The sequence below is a fragment of the Cololabis saira genome, chromosome 5 (genome assembly GCF_033807715.1).
Source record: "Cololabis saira isolate AMF1-May2022 chromosome 5, fColSai1.1, whole genome shotgun sequence".
Lineage (NCBI taxonomy): Eukaryota > Metazoa > Chordata > Actinopteri > Beloniformes > Belonidae > Cololabis > Cololabis saira.
Genome location: NC_084591.1, coordinates 46,234,359 through 46,254,357, shown reverse-complemented (window position 1 = coordinate 46,254,357; position 19,999 = coordinate 46,234,359). Strand labels below are relative to the sequence as shown.

General features: G+C 41.4%; 1 protein-coding gene across 4 annotated transcripts in view; it reads right to left on the bottom strand.

Annotated features, from left to right (window-relative positions):
- The window catches only part of LOC133444474 (receptor-type tyrosine-protein phosphatase beta-like), a 63,914-nt gene that overhangs the window by 36,010 nt on the left and 7,905 nt on the right, over nucleotides 1-19,999 (bottom strand). For all 4 annotated transcript variants that reach the window (XM_061722287.1, XM_061722288.1, XM_061722289.1 and 1 more), the window contains exons 2-8: nucleotides 17,596-19,358; nucleotides 11,652-11,931; nucleotides 7,836-8,147; nucleotides 5,260-5,523; nucleotides 4,156-4,416; nucleotides 3,045-3,314; nucleotides 676-942 (exon numbers count right to left, since the gene is read on the bottom strand). In XM_061722287.1, the coding sequence (XP_061578271.1) occupies nucleotides 676-942; nucleotides 3,045-3,314; nucleotides 4,156-4,416; nucleotides 5,260-5,523; nucleotides 7,836-8,147; nucleotides 11,652-11,931; nucleotides 17,596-19,358 (3,417 nt within the window). The remainder of the gene's footprint in view (nucleotides 1-675; nucleotides 943-3,044; nucleotides 3,315-4,155; nucleotides 4,417-5,259; nucleotides 5,524-7,835; nucleotides 8,148-11,651; nucleotides 11,932-17,595; nucleotides 19,359-19,999) is intronic.

Sequence of the window (19,999 nt, the reverse complement as noted above, 5' to 3'; positions counted from 1 at the left end):
CCTTTTAAAACCCGAATATTGGCAATAACCCGAATTTGCACGGACTTGTAAACACCAATAACCCCTTTGAATAACCCGAATTTGCTCATATTCCGGTTTTTAAAAACCCGACTATGACCCCTGGGTTACTCCTTTTATAACCCGAATATCCGGTCATGTAAACACCAAACGGAATATCCCCATCAAACGGAACAGGAATCTGTTTTCTGCACATGCTCTGTTCACAAGGAATCCTGGTCTTTTGAGTCCAGGAAGTTCTTATAAACACGGAGAAACCAAGACCAGGAGGAGACTAATCACTTCATAAATGGAATGAAGGATATGAACATTTCTGCATTTGTAGACGGTAGAAAGTACGGGGATGGCGAGATTTACAAGAAGGTGAGAGAAAAGTTGCACGAAGCAGCATTTGTTTTTAATTTGGATACAGGAAGAAGAAGCGGAAATGACAGTAATTGCGTCATCACGTTCTCCGTGCGTCGCTGGTTTGATCCAGATATCCCAAATGATTAATTACCATGTAAACAGGGATAACCCTGTTTGCTCACACATGTAAACTGAATATTCCGAATGTTTCAGTAACCGGAATATTAGCAATAACCTGAATTTTGACTGCATGTAAACGTAGTCATTGAGAAAAAAAAACACTGAGAAAAAGGACAAGGTCATATTTACTGGTCCATGCTGTCAGTGATGTAGAAGTGCTCAGGTTCCCGCTGTTGGTTGTGATGGTAACAGTGTAGCGACGTCCTGAGGTGAGGTTGTTGAAGGTGCAGTCTCTGGCCGTCCAACCCAGTGTCCTCTGGGAAACAGGGGTGGAGATTTCCCCTTCTGTGAGGAGCACGGTGAAGCCATCCCATTGTCCAACGGGCTGACTCCACTGGACACTCAGAGACGTCTCATCCGTGTGACGGATCAGCAGCTGTCGCACAGGGGGAGGTGCTGTGGGCACGGGCATATTTTTATTGTCACATTTGAAAATAGAAAATGAAGGTTTCGCTGAGGAATGCAGCATGTAAGCAGTGTGACATATAATGGCTGTTTTCGTGCTTAAGAATGTGAAAGTGAACTCCAGTCAGCAGAGGTGGAAAAAGTACTGAAAAATTGTAATTGAGTAAAAGTATCTTTACTTTGCTTAAATCCTACTCAAAGTAAAAGTAAAAGTACTCATCTAAAAATTGACTTGAGTAAAAGTACAAAAGTACTTCATTTAAAATGTAATTTGAGTAAAAGTTACTTTCAGTTATTTAATGCAAAAAAAAGGATGAGTCACGAATCAAATCCAGCACAAGTTGTTTTAATTAACTTCGAGGCATATTAAAGTACACATCCACACTTGTAAAAGCTCAGCTGAGCTCAGTAACAATGATCCTTTTACTTCCGCAGAACAGGACAAAAAGGACAGTCACAACCTGTACTGTAAAGTGCAAACTATTTTCCGTCATATTGTCCAACCGACAACACTAAAACCAGAATCAAAGTATTCAAACACAAAATAAAGTGACCAATGCCCGCAGGATCCTGCTATTCACAATAAACCACAATAAAATGCCCACAAGATTTTCACCATAAATGTTGTACTCAGTAACGTGAGGGGGTTCAAATGTAGCGAAGTAAAATACTTGGGTCAAAATGTACTCGAGTAAAAGTAAAAATTACATATTTCAAAAACAACTTAGAAAATTACAAATTACTCATAAAAAGTACTCAATTACAGTAATGTGAGTAAATGTAATTTGTTACTTTCCACCCCTGCCAGTCAGACTGTGACTCATGACTATGACTCCCATACATGTCATTAAGAAACGACTAGTCACAGAGCTGGTAAAGAGTTCCAGAAGTACAATAAGGAGGCAGAACCTTCAGTTATCGGACACTTGTGGAACCAGATCCTAATTAGGGCCCGAGCACTGACAGTGCGAAGGCCCTATTGTATCTGTAGGAATTGTTCTCGTTTTTATTTGTCCGACAAAATAAGGGCCTTTTTTTCCCCCTAAACGTGCCCCAAAAGTCACCAAAATTTTGCACCAAGCCAGGCCTGGTGAAAAATGTGATATTTAATGGTTTGCATTAATGGGCGTGGCCTAATGGCTCAACAGCGCCCCCTAGAAAACTTTGTTCCTCAAGCCCCACAATACGGTTTGACGTACATGCACGAAAATCGGTACACACCTGTATCATGTCGCAACTTAAAGAAAAGTCTCTTGGCGCCATGGCCGACACCGAACAGGAAGTCGGCCATTTTGAATTAATAGTGTCATTTTGGCGCAATTTATGCCATTCCTTCGGCCGTTACTACGGCCCGAACCGTAACGTGCACCCAGGTGTGTTATACATCAAAATGTGCGTCTCCATCCTGCGATAATGCGCATTACTTTTCTCAGTCAAAAGCGTTACCGTGGCAACAATAGACGCCAGAAAGCGCTCCCACACTTCATCTGATTGGTCCATATTTGATAGTTCCTACTTTCTGCCATAACTTTTGAATGATTTGACATAAAGAGTCATGGGTGGTGTCATCGGACTTAGTTTTGAATCCTTGACTTTTGTTGGTGAAAAGTGAACGCGTGAGGGCCTGTTCATTGCTGCTTGCAGCTTTAATTAACTTTGTATCTCCTTCCTTTGGTCAGTCAATCCTTTTTCTCTACTAGCAGATGTGTTTGGCCTTAGAGCTGAAGCTTTATCTGAAGTTACTGACTGGACCAGCAAATAAACCAGAGGTTTATTCCAGATGGGTTTTTTTTGTCCATTTGTGGCTCTCGCTTTCTTCCGGTGTTCCCAGTCTCAAGCCAGTCAAGGCAGACAGGTACAGTACCCTCCCTGACTGTCCAACAAGTCTTTTGGTTCAAAGGGAGGTTTGATCTCAACTGTCACAATGCGCTGATCAAAAGGAATTGTTGCATTGTTGGATTTATTTTTGTTCACTGAGTTATACAAATATAACTCAGTTGAACTGAATGGTTTGCACATGAGGTGATTCTGTAATGACTGATTTCTTTTATGAAGTCAAAATAAAAGAAAACATAGTGTAAATGGTAACTGACCTATCCAGGTGCTGCCGTGCACTGTGTTACTCAGAATGCCACTATGGACCGTGAGTTCTGCACCGTAGAAGCTTCCAGGCCTCAGGCCAAGGCTGGAGATGGAGAGGACGAGCTGCCTGCTCATCATACCGACGGTCTTATTCAGTAGGACGATTGAAGCATTCCTCAGTATAACACTGTAACTTTCCCAGTCACCACTGGGAGGCGACCAGCTCAGGCGCAGCTCGCTGGTGTCACTGGACATGGAGAAATCCAGAGCTGGACCAGGCACTGAAACATGATGAGATAGAGAGGGATCTTTAAAACAGGCTCAACCTGATCAGCTTTAATGAGGAAAGCTGAATTTCCTTCTGTTTCATAGCGAAACTGCATTGCAAGGAAAACATTCAATGCAATGTTGAAAAAAAAGGCATTTCAGGTGGGACACCTCAACTTTTGTCTATTTCTTCCTTTTACATTTATACAAGTGGAGCTTCTATGTTTCCCACCATCCTGCATCACCTCATTTTAGCAGATAGTCATCAACATTGAAGTTTTTATTTTATATATATATATATATTTTTATCCTGATTTTTTTTCTTTTCACCAGATAGGGTGGTGTTTCTCCGGTTTTGCCCGAACATTGAAGTGTTATAATGTTCATATTCATCTCTAACTATACACTGCAAAAACTCAAAATCTTAACAAGAATATTTGTCTTATTTTTAGTTAAAATGTCTCATTTTTAGTAAAAAAAAATCTCATTACACTTAAAACAAGACTCATCACTGAAAAAAACAAAAAATTTCACCTGTTTCAAGTAGATTTTCACTTAAAATAAGTAGAAAAATCTGCCAGTGGAACAAGATTTTTTTGCTTGTAATAAGAAGATAAATCTTGTTTGATAAATCTTGATTTTTCCACTTATTTCAAGTGAAAATTTACTTGAAACAGGTGAAAATTGTCAAATAACAAGTTATTTTTCTAGTAATGACTCTTGTTTTAAGTGTAATGAGATTTTTTGACTAAAAATGAGACATTTTAACTAGAAATAAGACAAATATTCTTGTTAAGATTTGGAGTTTTTGCAGTGCAGCTGTGAGTATTTGTGTTACCAGGTGACTGGACTCACCTGTCCTCCCCGTGGTCTTGGTTTCTGAGCTCTGACCTCCGGCCTCAGAGCTGACTGACAGCTCGTAACTGCGTCCAGGGGTCAGACCCTCAAAAGTCACTTGCGTGACGTTGGCAGGGAGGCTGCGCTTCAGAACCGAGCCTGAAGCCGACAGAGTCACCGTGTACGTGTGTACAGCACCCCCGGGTGGGGTCCACGAGGCCCGCAGACGGTCTGAGCTGCCGTCATTCTCCAGGGTCAGGTCCCACACGGCCGCTGGGACTGGACAAGAGGAGGACACACTTTATTATGCACATCCTCAACATTATTTTCTTCATGATTCTATTATTTGAGCCAACAGCTTAAGCTTCGCCTAAACGCTATTTGTCTTAAAACCGTAACCAGCTGAACATTGCTAAAAGCCACTGAAACGCTCTCTTTCCTCATTGCAGTTCATTTCATTTAATTTGCACATTTACCGTTTCATTTGACATTACATTGGCATGATAAGGATTGTTAGTTGTATCTGTCTCAAGTGATGATAGATTTACTGAAGTGAGGACTTTTTTGGCTGGGGAGTGGCATGGCCAGCTGGAATTAGAGGAAGGGTGTGAATATCCTGGGAAAAAATGAGCATCACAACTGCAGTCTGAAACACAATTCCAGGTGAGTTACTGACTAATGAAAATGGCTGAATCCTGGTTGTTCCTGCATATTTCTCTCATGTGAAAACACAGATAGGTTGACACCAAGAGGATAGACTTCCATTTTTGTACCATCATAGTTATAGGTTCTGTGTTTTTATTGGTAAAGACAAGTTGTGGAAATGTTTATATGAAGTGAGGGACAATAAACTGATGTGTTTTGTCAGAAATTTGTGGGATATCCGGTAATGTCCTTCAACTAAAAGGCAGCGGACAGAGCCTGTATCTAGAATAATTCAGCATCACCAAAGCATCTTTGAATGCTGCTAGAAATAATCTTAACTGAAAAGGTAAGTCACAGCTAAATGAAACCAACTGATTTGTGTTGTATAAACTGGACAAACACGACATCCTTTCTCTGCAAGAAACACAAAAACCACAGCAAAGGATTTGGGAATTCTCATCCCACAATAATAGCTACCTGTAACAGCTTGTAGGGAGGAGATGCTCTGCAGTCCTAGAGCCTCCGTAACCATGGTGACGGTGTACCGGGTACCCGGCTGTAGGCCGTCCAGCTTGGCAGAGGTGGTGTCGTTCTTCAGAGTGATGTTCTTCACCAGAACCCCATCTTGGTCTGTCAACAGAACTCTGAAGTTTTCCATCCGTCCCGGACCGGGCTGCCAGGAGATGATGATGCTGTCTGAGAACGACGACAACACCTGCAGGAAGTCTACAGCAGATGGCGCTGCAGAATAGATTTAATTAGATTTAGATTTATTTATTTGCAAGGTTAAAAATTACACAAATAAAAATAACAACTTTACAAATTAAAGTGCAGGAAGAGGCGAAAACTCAAAGAGCTTATCAGGCGCCTGCACCTATAGTTAACATAAAATGTAATATCATACTTATAAGAACAAAATATACAAATGAGCAATTAGAAATCTATAGATGATAGAAATAAATTAAAATTACAAAGAATTTACACAAAAGAAAAATGATCGGATATATGAATAACGATAAAGAGTACAATTAAATAATTAAGAAGCAAACAAAAAATAAACGACTAAATAACAAACCAAATAAACACAAACAAAAAATAATTTCAAGGAGATTACACAAGACGATAAAATGTGTCAGCACATCCATTACTTCTGCCAGAGCAGTTCCATTTACAAAACGAAAATTAAGTGGTGTTTCAGACATCCTTTAAAACCTTGTACAGAGAAGCATTTTTTTGCTAAATGGGAATATGTATTCCATAGTTTGACCCCCCTGTACCGTAGTGCATATTTACCCCTGGTTGTAACACATTTTGGAGGATGCAGATCTAATGAAAAAGTATGGACCCTGAGAGTTTGTAGTGAAATAGTCTTTGAGGTGAGCAGGAATGCTTTCCTCCTTTAAGACCTTATACATTAAAACACATGTCTGATAAATATTTATGTTATGAATGTTGAGAATATAAAGTTTCTGGAACAAAGGACTGGAGGGTCTGTATGAATCTGAACAAGTTGCTATCCTGACAAAACGTTTCTGACAAACCAACATTTTATGTAATGTTGTGGGAAAAGTACTGGCCCAGACTATATTACAGTAAGAAAGATATGGGTAAATTAGACTATAATAAAGAGTGAGAAGACAATTAGTTGTAATTATAACATGGATACATGATAATAACATGGCAAATAACAAGAAGGTCTTTTAAGCCGCTTCTAAATGTTCAACAAAAAATCTCCAGCTGTCATTTTGCTCTTCAGCCGTATACTCTGGCTCAAAACGGTAAGGACGTCCATCATATTCAAAGTCGTCGTCCACAACCTCAGAATTTGACAAATATTCAGACATGTTTCAAATAACTAACAGTAAACTAACAGTAGGGAACTCCAGCTGTACACGGAGCTGTCTGCGATGCGCGCACAGAGATGACGTCATGCAGGTCAGAGTTCTTGTTTACAAACTGATTTATTTGTTACACACACAGCCCCGGATGTAGACAACAGGTCCTGGAAGCAGATCTAGTGATTCATAAAAGAAATGAACGAGTTTCGCGGCAATCATGTGTTATTTAGACGCTGCATCGTCTGTGTCCCGCTGTGCCCCCATTCGCTAGCGGCTCGCAAAAAACCCCCTAATATCTTCCGAAGGACTCCAAATGACACCAAACTTGCCTGGGTGAGTATACAACCATAAAAAATTCCAGAAATAAGGTCCAGGTTGTAAAAAACCGAACTTTCCCTTTAAGGAAAGGAAGTTAAGGAAAACGGCTTCAAGTACAGAAACGATTCAAATTCACAAACTCAAAACCAGGAACAAAAAGAGGAACGTGGTGCAAATGAAAAAACCTGCTGCAAAAAACAAAGACAAATGCAGCATCATCAAACGCTGCAAATAGAGAAACGATGCAAAGCACAAAACGATATAAAACAAGAAACCATCTTCAAAAGAAAAACGCTTCATAACCGGTCACTACAACCGGAAGTGCTCCAAACCTGCAGGGGGCGCTCTCAGCGTAACAGCTCAATGGACAGACACACGGGATGTAGAGAGAGACCGAACAGCTGACTGTAACGTTAAAATATAATAAAGAAACCTCTCGTAATGTTCAGCGTTGTACAGCGATATAAACATCGTATATAAATATAGTCAGATAAAAATCACATTACCGTTCCCGCTGTATGTTTAAACCATGGATGTAAACACTGTGGTTCAGTCAGCAGGGCCCCCTGCAGGTTTGGAGCACTTCCGGTTGTAGTGACCGGTTATGAAGCGTTTTTCTTTTGAAGATGATTTCTTGTTTTATATCGTTTTGTGCTTTGCATCGTTTCTCTATTTGCAGCACGTTTGATGATGCTGCATTTGTCTTTGTTTTTTGCAGCAGGTTTTTTCATTTGCACCACGTTCCTCTTTTTGTACCTCCTTTTGAGTTTGTGAATTTGAATCGTTTCTGTACTTGAAGCCGTTTTCCTTAACTAAGAGTGACGCATTAGACCGTTGCAGTGCGTTTGGCCCTTGTCGGCCACCGTAGACAAGAGCTGTTGGATGATATGGACTCACCTGTCACTGCGGTGGTGTGCACCGGCGCAGCACTCCTGTTCCCGGCTGAAGCCACCACACTGATGTTGTACAGAGTCCCAGGAATCAGGGAGCTGAAACCAGACTGGGGGGGAGCAGAGCCCATGATCCTGGTACTGTTGAGCAATCCAGAGATCGTGTCCTCTAGAATCACATCATACCAGTCCACGTGTCCGGCAGAGTGAGACCAAAACACCAACATGTCGGAAGAACCGCCCTGAACTGCAGGTGAGGTTTTATACCGAGACGGAGCCGAGTCCAGCTGAACCTCCACATGAGCTGGACCAACTGGGGCTGAAACAGGGAAGAAAGACGCTCAGCTGGAACAAAGAGCTGAGAAAAGGACATTTTATACCACGTTTTTACACACAACAGCAATGTTAAGATTGGGATGGTGTATGCAGTACTCGAGTTGTAAAAAACAATCAGGGGGGATGGTGGATTTTATCATATGGGGACAGATAATTTGTGCTGATTACAAATAATATAATATATTACAAATAATAGCAGTGACCAAAACACCTGCAGAAATACTGCAGGAATGACATAGCAGCAGTTAAATGCAGCCTTCTGTAAGCTTTAAATATCCACTGGGCTTACATCAAATACATCAAAACACAACAATAAAAAACACTTGTACTTATCAATTCACAGGATAAGTAAAATGGATCACTGCAAAAACTCAAAATCTTAACAAGAATATCTGTCTTATTTCTAGTCAAAATGTCTCATTTTAGTAAAAAAATCTCATTACACTTAAAACAAGACTCATCGCTGGAAAAAACAACAATTCTCACCTGTTTCAAGTAGATTTTCACTTGAAATAGGTAGAAAAGTAGAAAAATAAGTGGAACAAGATTTTTTTGCTTGTAATGAGAAGATAAATCTTGTTCCACTGGCAGATTTTTCTACTTATTCCAAGTGAAAATGTACTTGAAACAGGTGAAAATTGTCAAATAAGTTATTTTTCTGGTGATGACTCTAAATGTTGAAATAGCAGTAAAACCACATTCATTGATGAAATGACATAAGGGATGGAAAGGGGGGATGACAGTTTTACAGGGGGGATGATTTGGACCGTTTTTATTTCAGGAGGGATGCCATCCTCCCTCATCCCCCTCAACTCCAGTACTGGGTGTATGGGACATGTTTTTCATTAGGAGACGGGCTAGTTGCTCGTGGCTGCAATTATGCACCAGTAGAAGAGAAGGCTGATATGATTGAGCTGCTGACAGAATGAAATATTTTTTGTGGAAGGAGCGCAAACCCAGAAAGGAAACAGAAAAAACCAGAGTGGGGAGGGCAGGATGTGGAGAACAAATCCTAAACACAGAGAACACGCTCCGTCCTGAACTCTGTTGCGTTACTCATGGTGATTTCCTCCCAAAGGAAACTGCTTCCTGTAGGCAGGTCAGCAGCACTCAAGGACAAACTCAGAAACACTCAGAAATGGACACGGGCCTCGTTAATTCTGATGTTTGGATGTAAAACGATATGCAGTTGTCGGGACGAGAGTCAAAGTTACTTAGGTTGAATTTTGTCAATATTCATGCAGGAATACTGCAACATCTAGATTGGGGGTCGGCAACCCGCGGCTCTAGAGCCGCATGCGGCTCTTTAGCGCCACCGTAGTGGATCCTGGAGCTTTTTTAAAAAATGTTTGACCTTTTTTTTTCTTTCTTTTTTTTTCTTCTTTTTCTTTTTTCTTCTTTTTCTTTTTTTTTCCTTTTTTTCTTTTTTTTCTTCTTTTTTTTCTTTTTTTCTCTTTTTTTCTTCCTTTTTCCTTTTTTAATCTTGACATTTCGAGTTTTTTCTCAACATTTCGTATTCTTTCTCGACATTTTGACTTTTTTCTCAAGAAGGTACTTCAACATTAATCTTGACATTTCGACTTTTTCTCGAAATTTTGACTTTTTTCTCGACATTTCGACTTTTTTCTCGAAGTGCATAATGAAAAGAAAAATCTTCCCCCAGTTCTAACTAATATAGATAAATGCAGCATGTGTTGCCTTCATTCTAAGGCTTATACAAGACTTTTCAGTTTTTGCGGCTCCAGATATATTGGTTTTTTGTGTTTTTGGTCCAATACAGTTCTTTCAACATTTTGGTTTGACGACCCCTGATCTAGATGATTTCAAAAGTTCTTTGTGCAGCTTCAAAGTAGCATTGACAAACTGAAATAATCTAGTTTCAATCTCATATGAACAAATGACATTTTTGCAATAAATGTATACATTTGATAAGAATGAATAAATAAAACTATGAGGCTTTATTACATCTCATCAAGTTATCTTCCACAGAATATTTCTCTAGCGTTCTCAGCACTCATCTCCAGTCACGTAATACTCTGGTAACACCCTCATTGATAAACATCTGAATAAAATCCTGTAAATCTGCAAATACGTTGACCTTTGCTGTCTGTAACTCTAAGCCTCTGCCACTCTTTCCTTATCATATACCAGTCCACTTTTCTGCTCTGAGCCTGCCATTCAACATTATCACAGATGGCCTGTTTGCATCATTAAACTTTACAAAACAAGTCCATTAAAATCCATTAAAACTCATCAACTTCCTCTGTGTTATATTTTGGGTACAGTTGCGAGCTACTTGTGATGAACCAAAAATAGTTACAGTAACACGGGGGAACACGAAGAGAACATAGTAGGTGTGAGTGTGAGTGTGTCTGGTTGTTTGTGGGGACTGTGGGTGGAAACTAGCAATTCTGCTAAAACCTGGTGTATTTACACTGCTTAATGTAGTGTTCATGAATATGCATTGTCCCGTCTAAATAAACTTTGAAACTGAAACATGCAAACTCCACACAGAAAGTGTCATGGTTTGGTTTTTTAAGGACCCAAGTGCAGGAGACAGAGGGAGGCTAGAGGCAGGAGTTCTCAAAAACAAAAAGGGTTTTAATCCAAAAAGGCAAAGCAAAGCGCTGCAGAGCAGGATAAATACAAAAAACCAGGATCAGGACAAAAATCACGAGGAGACATGGAGGAGAGAACAGTACGGACCGACAGGGAACCAAGGAATGACAAGACAAGATATACTGAAGGGATAACGAGACACAAGTGCAGACACAATCAGGGCAGATGGGACACAGGCGGGGCAAGACAGAACTGAAAGTTACAAACTGGGGGGAAGTGTCAAACCCTGACAGAAAGGCCCTTTCTCCAACCCCTAGGGTGTGGGAACTTAACACACAGCACCCACAGCGTCCCCGGCGGGAATTGAACCCAGGACCTTCTGTATCTAAATTAGTTATAACTCGGGGAAGATATATTTTTTTCATTATGCACTTTGAGAAAAAAGTCGAAATTTCGAGAAAAAATTCAAAATGTCAAGATTAATGTTGAAGTACAATCTTGAGACAAAAGTCGAAATGTCGAGAAAAAAGTCGAAATGTCGAGGAAAGGAAAAAGGAAGAAAAAAAGAGAAAAAAAGGAAAAAAGAAGAAAAAAAGGGAAAAAAAGAAGAAAAAAAGGAAATTAAAAAAAGCCACTAGGGCGGCGCTAAAGAGCCGCATGTGGCTCTAGAGCCGCGGGTTGCCGACCCCTGACCTACACCATAGTCTGAAGTGAACACCCTCAGAAATGTATATATGCTCCAACCAATATAAAGGCTAACTATTCTCTAATTTTCCACTTTTACCAACTCTGTGTGGTTGAGATGCAGAATACAAAGAAGCATAAATCATGGTTAAGGTACCCATCTATGTGGTAACTATACTGTAACAACAGTATTGGTATGATGCAGAGGCATTAACAGGCCTTAATCCTCCAGGTGTATTCTTACCTGTACGCAGTGAGATGTTGCTCCTCTCTCCATCCTTCTTGGAGAGTACTGTCAACTGGTACACAGTACCAGGTTCCAGCTTTGTGACAAGGCAGATGAAGACTTTACCGGTGGTCCCATATGGTTTGCAGTGGGCGGTGTCCTGCCCAGAGCCTTCATCCATGACAACGCTAAAGTCACATGACAGAGCAGCTGAGGAAAGCTGCAGGACTGCAGAGGTCGAGCTGGAGCTGATCTCCGTTAGAACTGCAGAGCACCGGGGCCCCGCTGAAGTTTGGACCTAAAACAGGAGATCACCTTTGTTAGTTAGTTAATATTTATTTCGGTCGATCACAAAAATAAGAATCAACAAAAAAGATAACACAGGTTTTTCCCTGGTCAACATTGTGATTATTTTGACCGAAAAGGTCTGGGCTGGAAGCATAAAGCTTATCTTGTCCACCTTTTAACAGAATAGAATATACAAGAAGAACAAATGAAGTATCATAAGGCTACACAAAATAATAATATTAATATTAATATTATTATTAATAATAATAATAATAATAATAATAATAATAATAATAATAATAATAATAATAGCTTAAATAACTGTAATAATAGTAATAGTATTTCATCATCTGTGTACATTCTTCTTTGTTTGCTTATTGTGCACCTTATGAGCAGAGAAAAGACTGTACTCCACTTCCCCACCAAAGCTGTTGTAAATATACAGTACACATGCTACTTAATAGAAATAATAGCATAGAATAGAATATAAAATATAAATAGGAAAGTTACAGTTTGACAGAGTTTCAATACAAGGAATTCAATTCAATTTAATTCAATTCAATTTGATTTATGTAGCGTATATTACAACACAAGTTGTCTGTAGGCATTTTCCACACACCCAGAACATGACCCCGAGCAATTATTACATAAACGGAATGCAACTGATATACTGTATAAAAAATGTATAGTGCTCATTTTATACTTTAGCCCCTACATGGACTGTGAAAACAATATAATTCACATAAAATGTAAAGTTTTAACATATTCATACTATATCATACACACAATAAAATGTAATATATAATGCCAAGTCATTTTATAAAAGGACTGAATAACAGTGGACCAACTTGGGTTATTCCAATTTTGTTGTTAAAAAATTTTACTTTGACACACTGTTCTCTAGTTTGAAGATATGACCAAAACCAAGTTAGATAGGAAAATAATATGGTTGATGGTGTAAAATGAAATTTTTAGGTCAAGAAACACTCATGAATATAGCCCCATCCAAAGAATACTTAAAGTTTCCAATAAAATGGCAGTTTTTGTGGAATACTTTGGCATTTCCTATCAGTTGTGAATAATATGAGATATATCCCTTCCGATTTCCAGAACAACTTAGACTTAGAAGATAAGCCAATCAGTATGAAGTTTCTAGTATAATGGTGTTTTTAGGGACACATCTCGTTTCTTCATGAGTTCATGTATTTCATTATTTAGCCATGGTAAACTTGCCTTCTCTTGTTTGTTTTAAATTTTTTAAATATATTTTTCAGTTTAATGTACAATAACATTAATAATTGAATTACAGCACCTATCCACGTCATCAGTTTCCCCAAACTACTTCCAAAGTTCCGATGACACCACCCACAAGTCTTTATGTCAAACCATTCAAAAGTTATTGCAGAAAATAGGATCTATTAAATATCAACCAATCAGAAGAACGGGCGGGGCTAATTTGCACCAATTAAGGTGTAGGAGTCAAAACCAAGTCAGATGACACCACCCACGACTCTCATTAGGAAACCATTCAAAAGTTATAGCAGAAAATAGGCACTATCAAATATTCACCAATCAGAAGAAGGGGCGGGGCTAATTCAGGCCAATGAAGGTCAAGTACTCAATACCGAGTCAGATGACACCACCCACGACTCTTTATGTCAAACCATTCAAAAGTTATGCCAGAAAATAGGCACTATCAAATATTGACTAATCAGAAGAAGGGGCGGGGCTTATTCAGGCCAATGAAGGTCAAGTACTCAATACCGAGTCCGATGACACCACCCACATGTCTTTATCACAACCCGTTCAAAAGTTATGGCAGAGAATAGGGACTATCAAATATGGACCAATCAGATGAAGGGGGGTCGCGCTTTTTGGTGTGTCTATCGTCGCCACGGTAACGCCAAGAGACTTTTCTTTAAGTTGTGACATGATACAGGTGTGTACCGATTTTCGTGCATGTACGTCAAACCGCATTGTGGAGCTTGAGGCACGAATTTTTCTAGGGGGTGCTGTTGAGCCATTAGGCCACGCCCATTAATGCAAACCATGAAATATAAATTTTTTCGCCAGGCCTGGCTTGCGTGCACAATTTGGTGACTTTTGGGGCACGTTTAGGGGGACAAAAAGGCCCTCATTTCGTCGGAAAAATAAAAACAACGAGAACGAGAACTCCTGCAGATATAATAGGGCCTTCGCACTGTAAGTGCTCGGGCCCTAATCATTTGCTGCATGTTTCAGGTTGCTGTGCTAGAGCAACTTCATCGCTGCAAACCGTCAGTCTAGTTCAGCATCGGTTCAACTGAACCTCGGAGTGGTGGGATGTTATGGTTCGTAGCTTCATGCACAAGCAGTAGGTGGAGAACTCCCTCCACAAACAAGCTACGCCCTACCATGGAGCGCCAGGACACAACTTTCCGTGAGTGTATGGCCCTAAAAAAGAGAGTGGCTGTTGCACTCTGGAAGCTTGCCACTGGCATTGGAGCATCGGACACCTTTTTGGAGTCAGCATCACCACTGTGTGCAGGTGTGTGCAGGACTTTTGTGCTGCAGGGGACATGTTATTGTTGCCAGAACAGATCTGTTTTCCCGATGAGAGGAGGTTACGAGACATCACTGGCTACAATGAGAGTAAATGGGGAATGCCACATTGCGTGGGTGCTATTGATGGTTCTCACATACCATCATTGCGCCAAAGGACTCTGACACAGATTATTTGAACAGGAAAGGCTGGCACTCAATAATCCTTCAAGGTGTTGAAATGGAAAGGGGATGTTCTGGAACATATTTGCTGGAAAGCTGGGGAGCTTGCATGACGCTGGGGTCCTGAGGTTGTCAACGCTGTGGGAATTAGCCAGCCGGGAAAAACTCTTCCCAGCTTACTTTAGTAACATTGATGGAGCAAATATTGGCTACTACATCCTTGGGGACTCTGCATACCCTTTGCAGAAATGGCTCATGAACCCATTCCATGACACTGGAAGGCTTGCAGTGGACCACAAAACATTCAACAAAGAATTCAGTCGTGCACGGGTTGTTGTTGAAAATGCTTTGGCAGACTGAGCGGAAGCCTCCTGAAAAGGAATGACGCTGATATCCAGCTAGTCCAGACTATGGTGCTGACATGTTGTGCTCTACATAACCTGTGTGAAGATCATGGGGAGACCTATGAAAATTCATGGGATGTACTGGCAGCTGCACCAGCCCAACTTGTGGTAGCAATGGCGCAGGGCATAGAGGAGCAGGGGAGGGATGTCAGAGATGCTCTAATGCAGGGGTGTCCAAAGTCGGTCCTTGAGGGCTGGTGTCCTGCAGGTTTTAGATGTTTCCCTGCTTCAGCACACCGTGATAAAAGTAGCTGTGTCACCAACAGAGTTGTCCAGACCTTGATGGCAAGCTGGTGACGACCAGTAATTTGAATCAGGTATGTTGATGCAAGGAGACATCTAAAACATGCAGGACACCAGCCCTCGAGGACCAATTTTGGATACCCCTGCTCTAATGCATTACTTGGCCAGCAGCTAATATTCAGTTGTGTTCAAATTTGCTTTCCTGTTCATGTGCTTCCTGTTTTACCCTTAATAAAGTTTTATACTTTCTAAAAAAAATGTCTGGTTTTTAAACTTAAGCTTTAATGATTGAAAAATCTGTCATACAAGGATGAACCCTAATTCAGGTGCTCAAGGGACACGGTATTGGGGAAAACTAGAGTTTGATATCCCTGCAGTAATACTTCGATTTGGGAGAACTTGTGTAACTGAATTGTGAGTCATGAATTACAATACCCAGAAAAATACAAATAACAGTTTAATTATAAAAGATGTGCAATACAATGATACAAACATTTCAGTCATGTATCACTCATGTCGGCCAGTCAACGACTTGACAAGCTGGTCCAGCACACCAAGAAAACCTTGATTGAACTGTGCATTCTGTTGCATTTCTTCATGCCGTAAGGCAGCTTTGTGTTCCCTTGCCTCACAAGCGTCACTGTAAATGCCAAATAGCAACCTAAATTTAAAAAACCCACTAGCTTGGTTAGTACTGCTAACTTGAGGCTGAACAACAATGCAGGATTTTTCAAATTCTTCAAATGAAAACTGGCCTGACTACTAGATGCAGCGTGTTAACTAGCTGGCTTATTGTCTCAAATGCAATATGTAACATAAAAATCCAAAAATACTTACCGTCCTCAGTCAAACTCTCCAACAAGGCCATAGCCGAGTCAAGACCGCTCTCTCTCCCATTGCTTAATGGTCGCTGTCCATATATGGCGTCCATCTGGTTGAACCACTGCCAGTGTTTTCTGGAAGACCCAATACGGCTTTTGTGGTCCTTCACTGCACAATAATCCCTTTTTAACTTTTTAAGCCTGTCTCGACACTGCTGAAAAGTCCTCTCATTCCTCGTCGCCCGATCTAGCTCTCTCTGAATATTTTCCTCTGCCACCAGATTTAAAGGTATTGTGACATCATTTTTAACATGCTTTTAACACTATTAAAAGTCTTGGCCAACATCCCTCAAATGTGTCTAAAAGAGTGTAACAAGAAAAACTTCACTCTAGTACTCTTTTCCTGGCTTTTTATTACAGTGTTTTTTTGCGCCGTGAAAAATGCTTCCTTTCCCCCCTTTCCTGTCAATCATTGCTCCGCTCCTCCTCCAAACCTCCTCCTCCTCCAGCCATACGCTCACAGCGGCGTCGGAGCGACAGGCGAAGCATGCACGGAAAAGCAGGAGGGCGAAGCAGACAGTCCACAGCAAACAATCACAAAAATAAAGGCATGCAAGCAGCACTGTCCCCTTATCTTAAGTCCAGTCAGTGGCCGCGGGTCTTCTTAGCAGTTTTCCTCCGGTGATTAGAACAAAAGAGGCTCAACAGCTCCGTGTTAAGCCTCATTTATGGTTCCGCGTTAAATCGACGCAGAGCCTACGCCGTAGGGTTCAGCGTATGGTGCGCGTCGATGTAACGCGGAACCATAAATCAGCCTTTATGGTGCGCTGGAGAGGAGAGGAGACGGAGCTGGGTGGAGGGGGCGGTGATTTAGCGGATCGTTACGTAACGATCCGCCACCAAACCACATGCGCCGTTTTTGCATAGTTATGCGGAAAATCCCAGAAAGCACACAATACACTGAATGTTAAAAGTTCGTTGTTTTTTGGGTGTAATTGATGTCAAGACACCCAACAAAACACAAAAAATCAAGAAAAATGTGTTTTTCATGTCACAATCCCTTTAAGAATGTCTCCATCTCGGATTTAAACCACGGAACAGACATTGTTCTTCAAATAAAATTAACAAGAAAACGCGAGTCGCTCTTGAAATGATGTCACATCCTAACTCAGACATCTCATTGGCCAACCACCCAACCAATTGCTGGCATGTAGTGTGATGACGTCAGATACAGCCCGACTCAGCCCGTTTAGAACCTCGGCAGAATAGTTACAGAAAAAGTATCTACTTGGCACGTTAGACCCCTAGTGGAAAAGCGCCAAACCGAGGTGAGGCGAGTCGAGTCGAGTCGCGCTGAGTAGGTACTAGTGGAAAAAGGCCCACAAAATATTCACAAAATTAGTGTGTAGAGGGATATGGTTGTCTTGGGTCAAAGAAATGACTTACTTGTATCAGGTTTTAGCAAATACACAGGAAAAGCACCAATGACAGCAGGATACTTACAGGTTTGGTGGTTGGAGGCATAGCTGTAGTTGGTGGAGCCATGGTTGTTGTTGGGGTGGTGCTTCTTGCTTTCAATGGTGGTGTATTTGTATAGACGGTAGTTGTTAAGGGTATGTCTACAGATGTAGCCGCTAGTGTTGTAGTCACATGGGTCGTTGTAGGTGTTGTAAGATTGGCTACAAATGTGGGATTTGCAGGACTGGTAGCAGATGTGACACTGGATGTGGTTACAGGTGTAGTAGCTGCACCTGTTACTGAACCTCTTTCTGTCAGAATCACTGAGTGAAGGGTGGAGCCTGTACTTGCGGGTGAAGGTTGGGATGTTCTAAGCTGGCTTTGAGGGGTAGATGGTGGATAGGACTCTGTTTGGGACTTTGCAAGCTGGCTTTGAGAAGTAGATGATGGATTGGGCTCATTTATGGGTGCAGATGTCAGTTTTGCTGTTGGAGTGTGACCTACAGTGATTGAAGTTGATGAATAAGTCTCCCTGACTGTACCTACATGTAACTTTGATCGAGCATCTAGGTTTGACTCAGGAACAGCAGACCAAATATCGGTAGCTGTATTGGTAGTTAATTCAGCAGCAGATGAGTTTAGGATGAAGACGCTGGTTCCACCTGGGTTCATAGGTGAGACACCTGCAGAGGAAGCTAGCGGGAAATCATTGGTTCCACCTGTGTTCACATCTGAGGGGTCTGCAGATGGAGTCGGCATGAAGTCATTGGTTCCACCTGTGTTCACATGTGAGGGGTCTGCAGATTGAGTCAGCATGGAGTCATTGGTTCCACCTGTGTTTACATCTGAGGGGTCTGCAGATGGAGTGAGCATGGAGTCATTGGTTCCACTTGTGTTCACATCTGAAGGGTCTGCAGATGAAGTCAGCATGAAGTCATTGGTTCCACTTGTGTTCACATCTGAGGGGTCTGCAGATGAAGTCAGAATGAAGTCATTGGTACCACCTGTTTTCACATCTGAGGGGTCTGCAGATGAAGTCAGCATGAAGTCATTGATTCCAACTGTGTTCTTCTGTGAGGGGACTGCTGAGGAAGCCAGTTGGAAATTATTGGTTCTGCCCGTGTTAATCTGTGTGGGGTATGCAGAGGTAGCCATCTGGAAGTCATTGGTTCCTTCTGTGTTCTTCTGTAAGAGCACTGTAGAGTCACTGGTTCCACCTGTGTTAATCTGTGCGGGGCCTGCAGAGGAAGCAATCTCCAAGTTTTTGGTTCCACCTTTGTTCACATGTGAAGGGTCTGTAGAGGAAACCCACATGAAGTCTTTGTTTCCACTTGTGTTTTCAATGGAATAAACCAGGCTTGTGGCTCTGGTTCCAGTGTACTCGTATTGGTTACCAATGAGGGTTGATGACGTGCTGAACACCTCAGGGTGTATTGATGCTGCTTTAGTCCTTAGCAGTGTGTCACTTCTTATTGACACCTTGTCTGACTCGTCTGATGTATTAACGATAAACCCAGCTGAACTGGAAGAGATTGTTTGGTCAGTGTTTGAGTCAGACTGTAGTGTGACTGAAGAGGGAGCAGTTGGTTGTAAATCTGGAGGTTTATTGATCTTTACATATGCTGACGTTCCATCAGCTGTTGAACTTTGGATGCTGGAGGTGCTGATGTGTCTGGTGGTTGTGTTTGTGTTAGGTAAGGGCTCGTTGGTTTCTGTTCCAGTAAAACCTCTCCTGATATTGACAGTGCTAGAGCGTTCCAGTGGTTCATGAGTAGTTGAATGTAAAACGGTGGCGATGGAAGTTGAGTCTGAAAATAATGAGAAAGGAACTTTTATGATGATGGTGGTAAAAGCATTTTGGACACAAAAACAGACATTTTACCATGGGGGTTAATTGGAGAAGGACTTGCTCTTAGAGCCAACCCCCAGTGGTCATTCGAGGAGCTGGAATTTTTTAAAGTTCCATGTTGACTTCAACCCAGAAGTTGAAAAATGGCCCTTTGGGAAACTGCAGCATTATTATGGGTATGTTGGTGTTCAGACAACTGAGACTCAGTAGTAGTTTTAAAATAAAGCAATTATTCAGTGGGATATGCTCCAACAGACCTAGGCAGCATGGTTTCTTAAGGCTGAATTAAGGTTCTGCGTCACACCAACGCAGAGCACACGCCGCAGCCGTGACGCTGTCGTGAACCTTCGGACTTCTCCGTCACTCCATTTCGTCACGGTGCAGTACCCCCCGCGGCCGCTAGTTAGCGATCTTTTTCTGAATGGTTTATCCGACTTTTTCCGGTCACAGTAAATCAAAGAAATAAGGACAACTATTGTGCAAAAAACCAAAACAAAAAAAATCACATATAAACGAAGAAAAGAGCGCTGAAAGTTCACAACTGCTTCACTACTTTACTACCACCTGAGCCATGTGTGGAGCCGAATTTTGGATGGACCA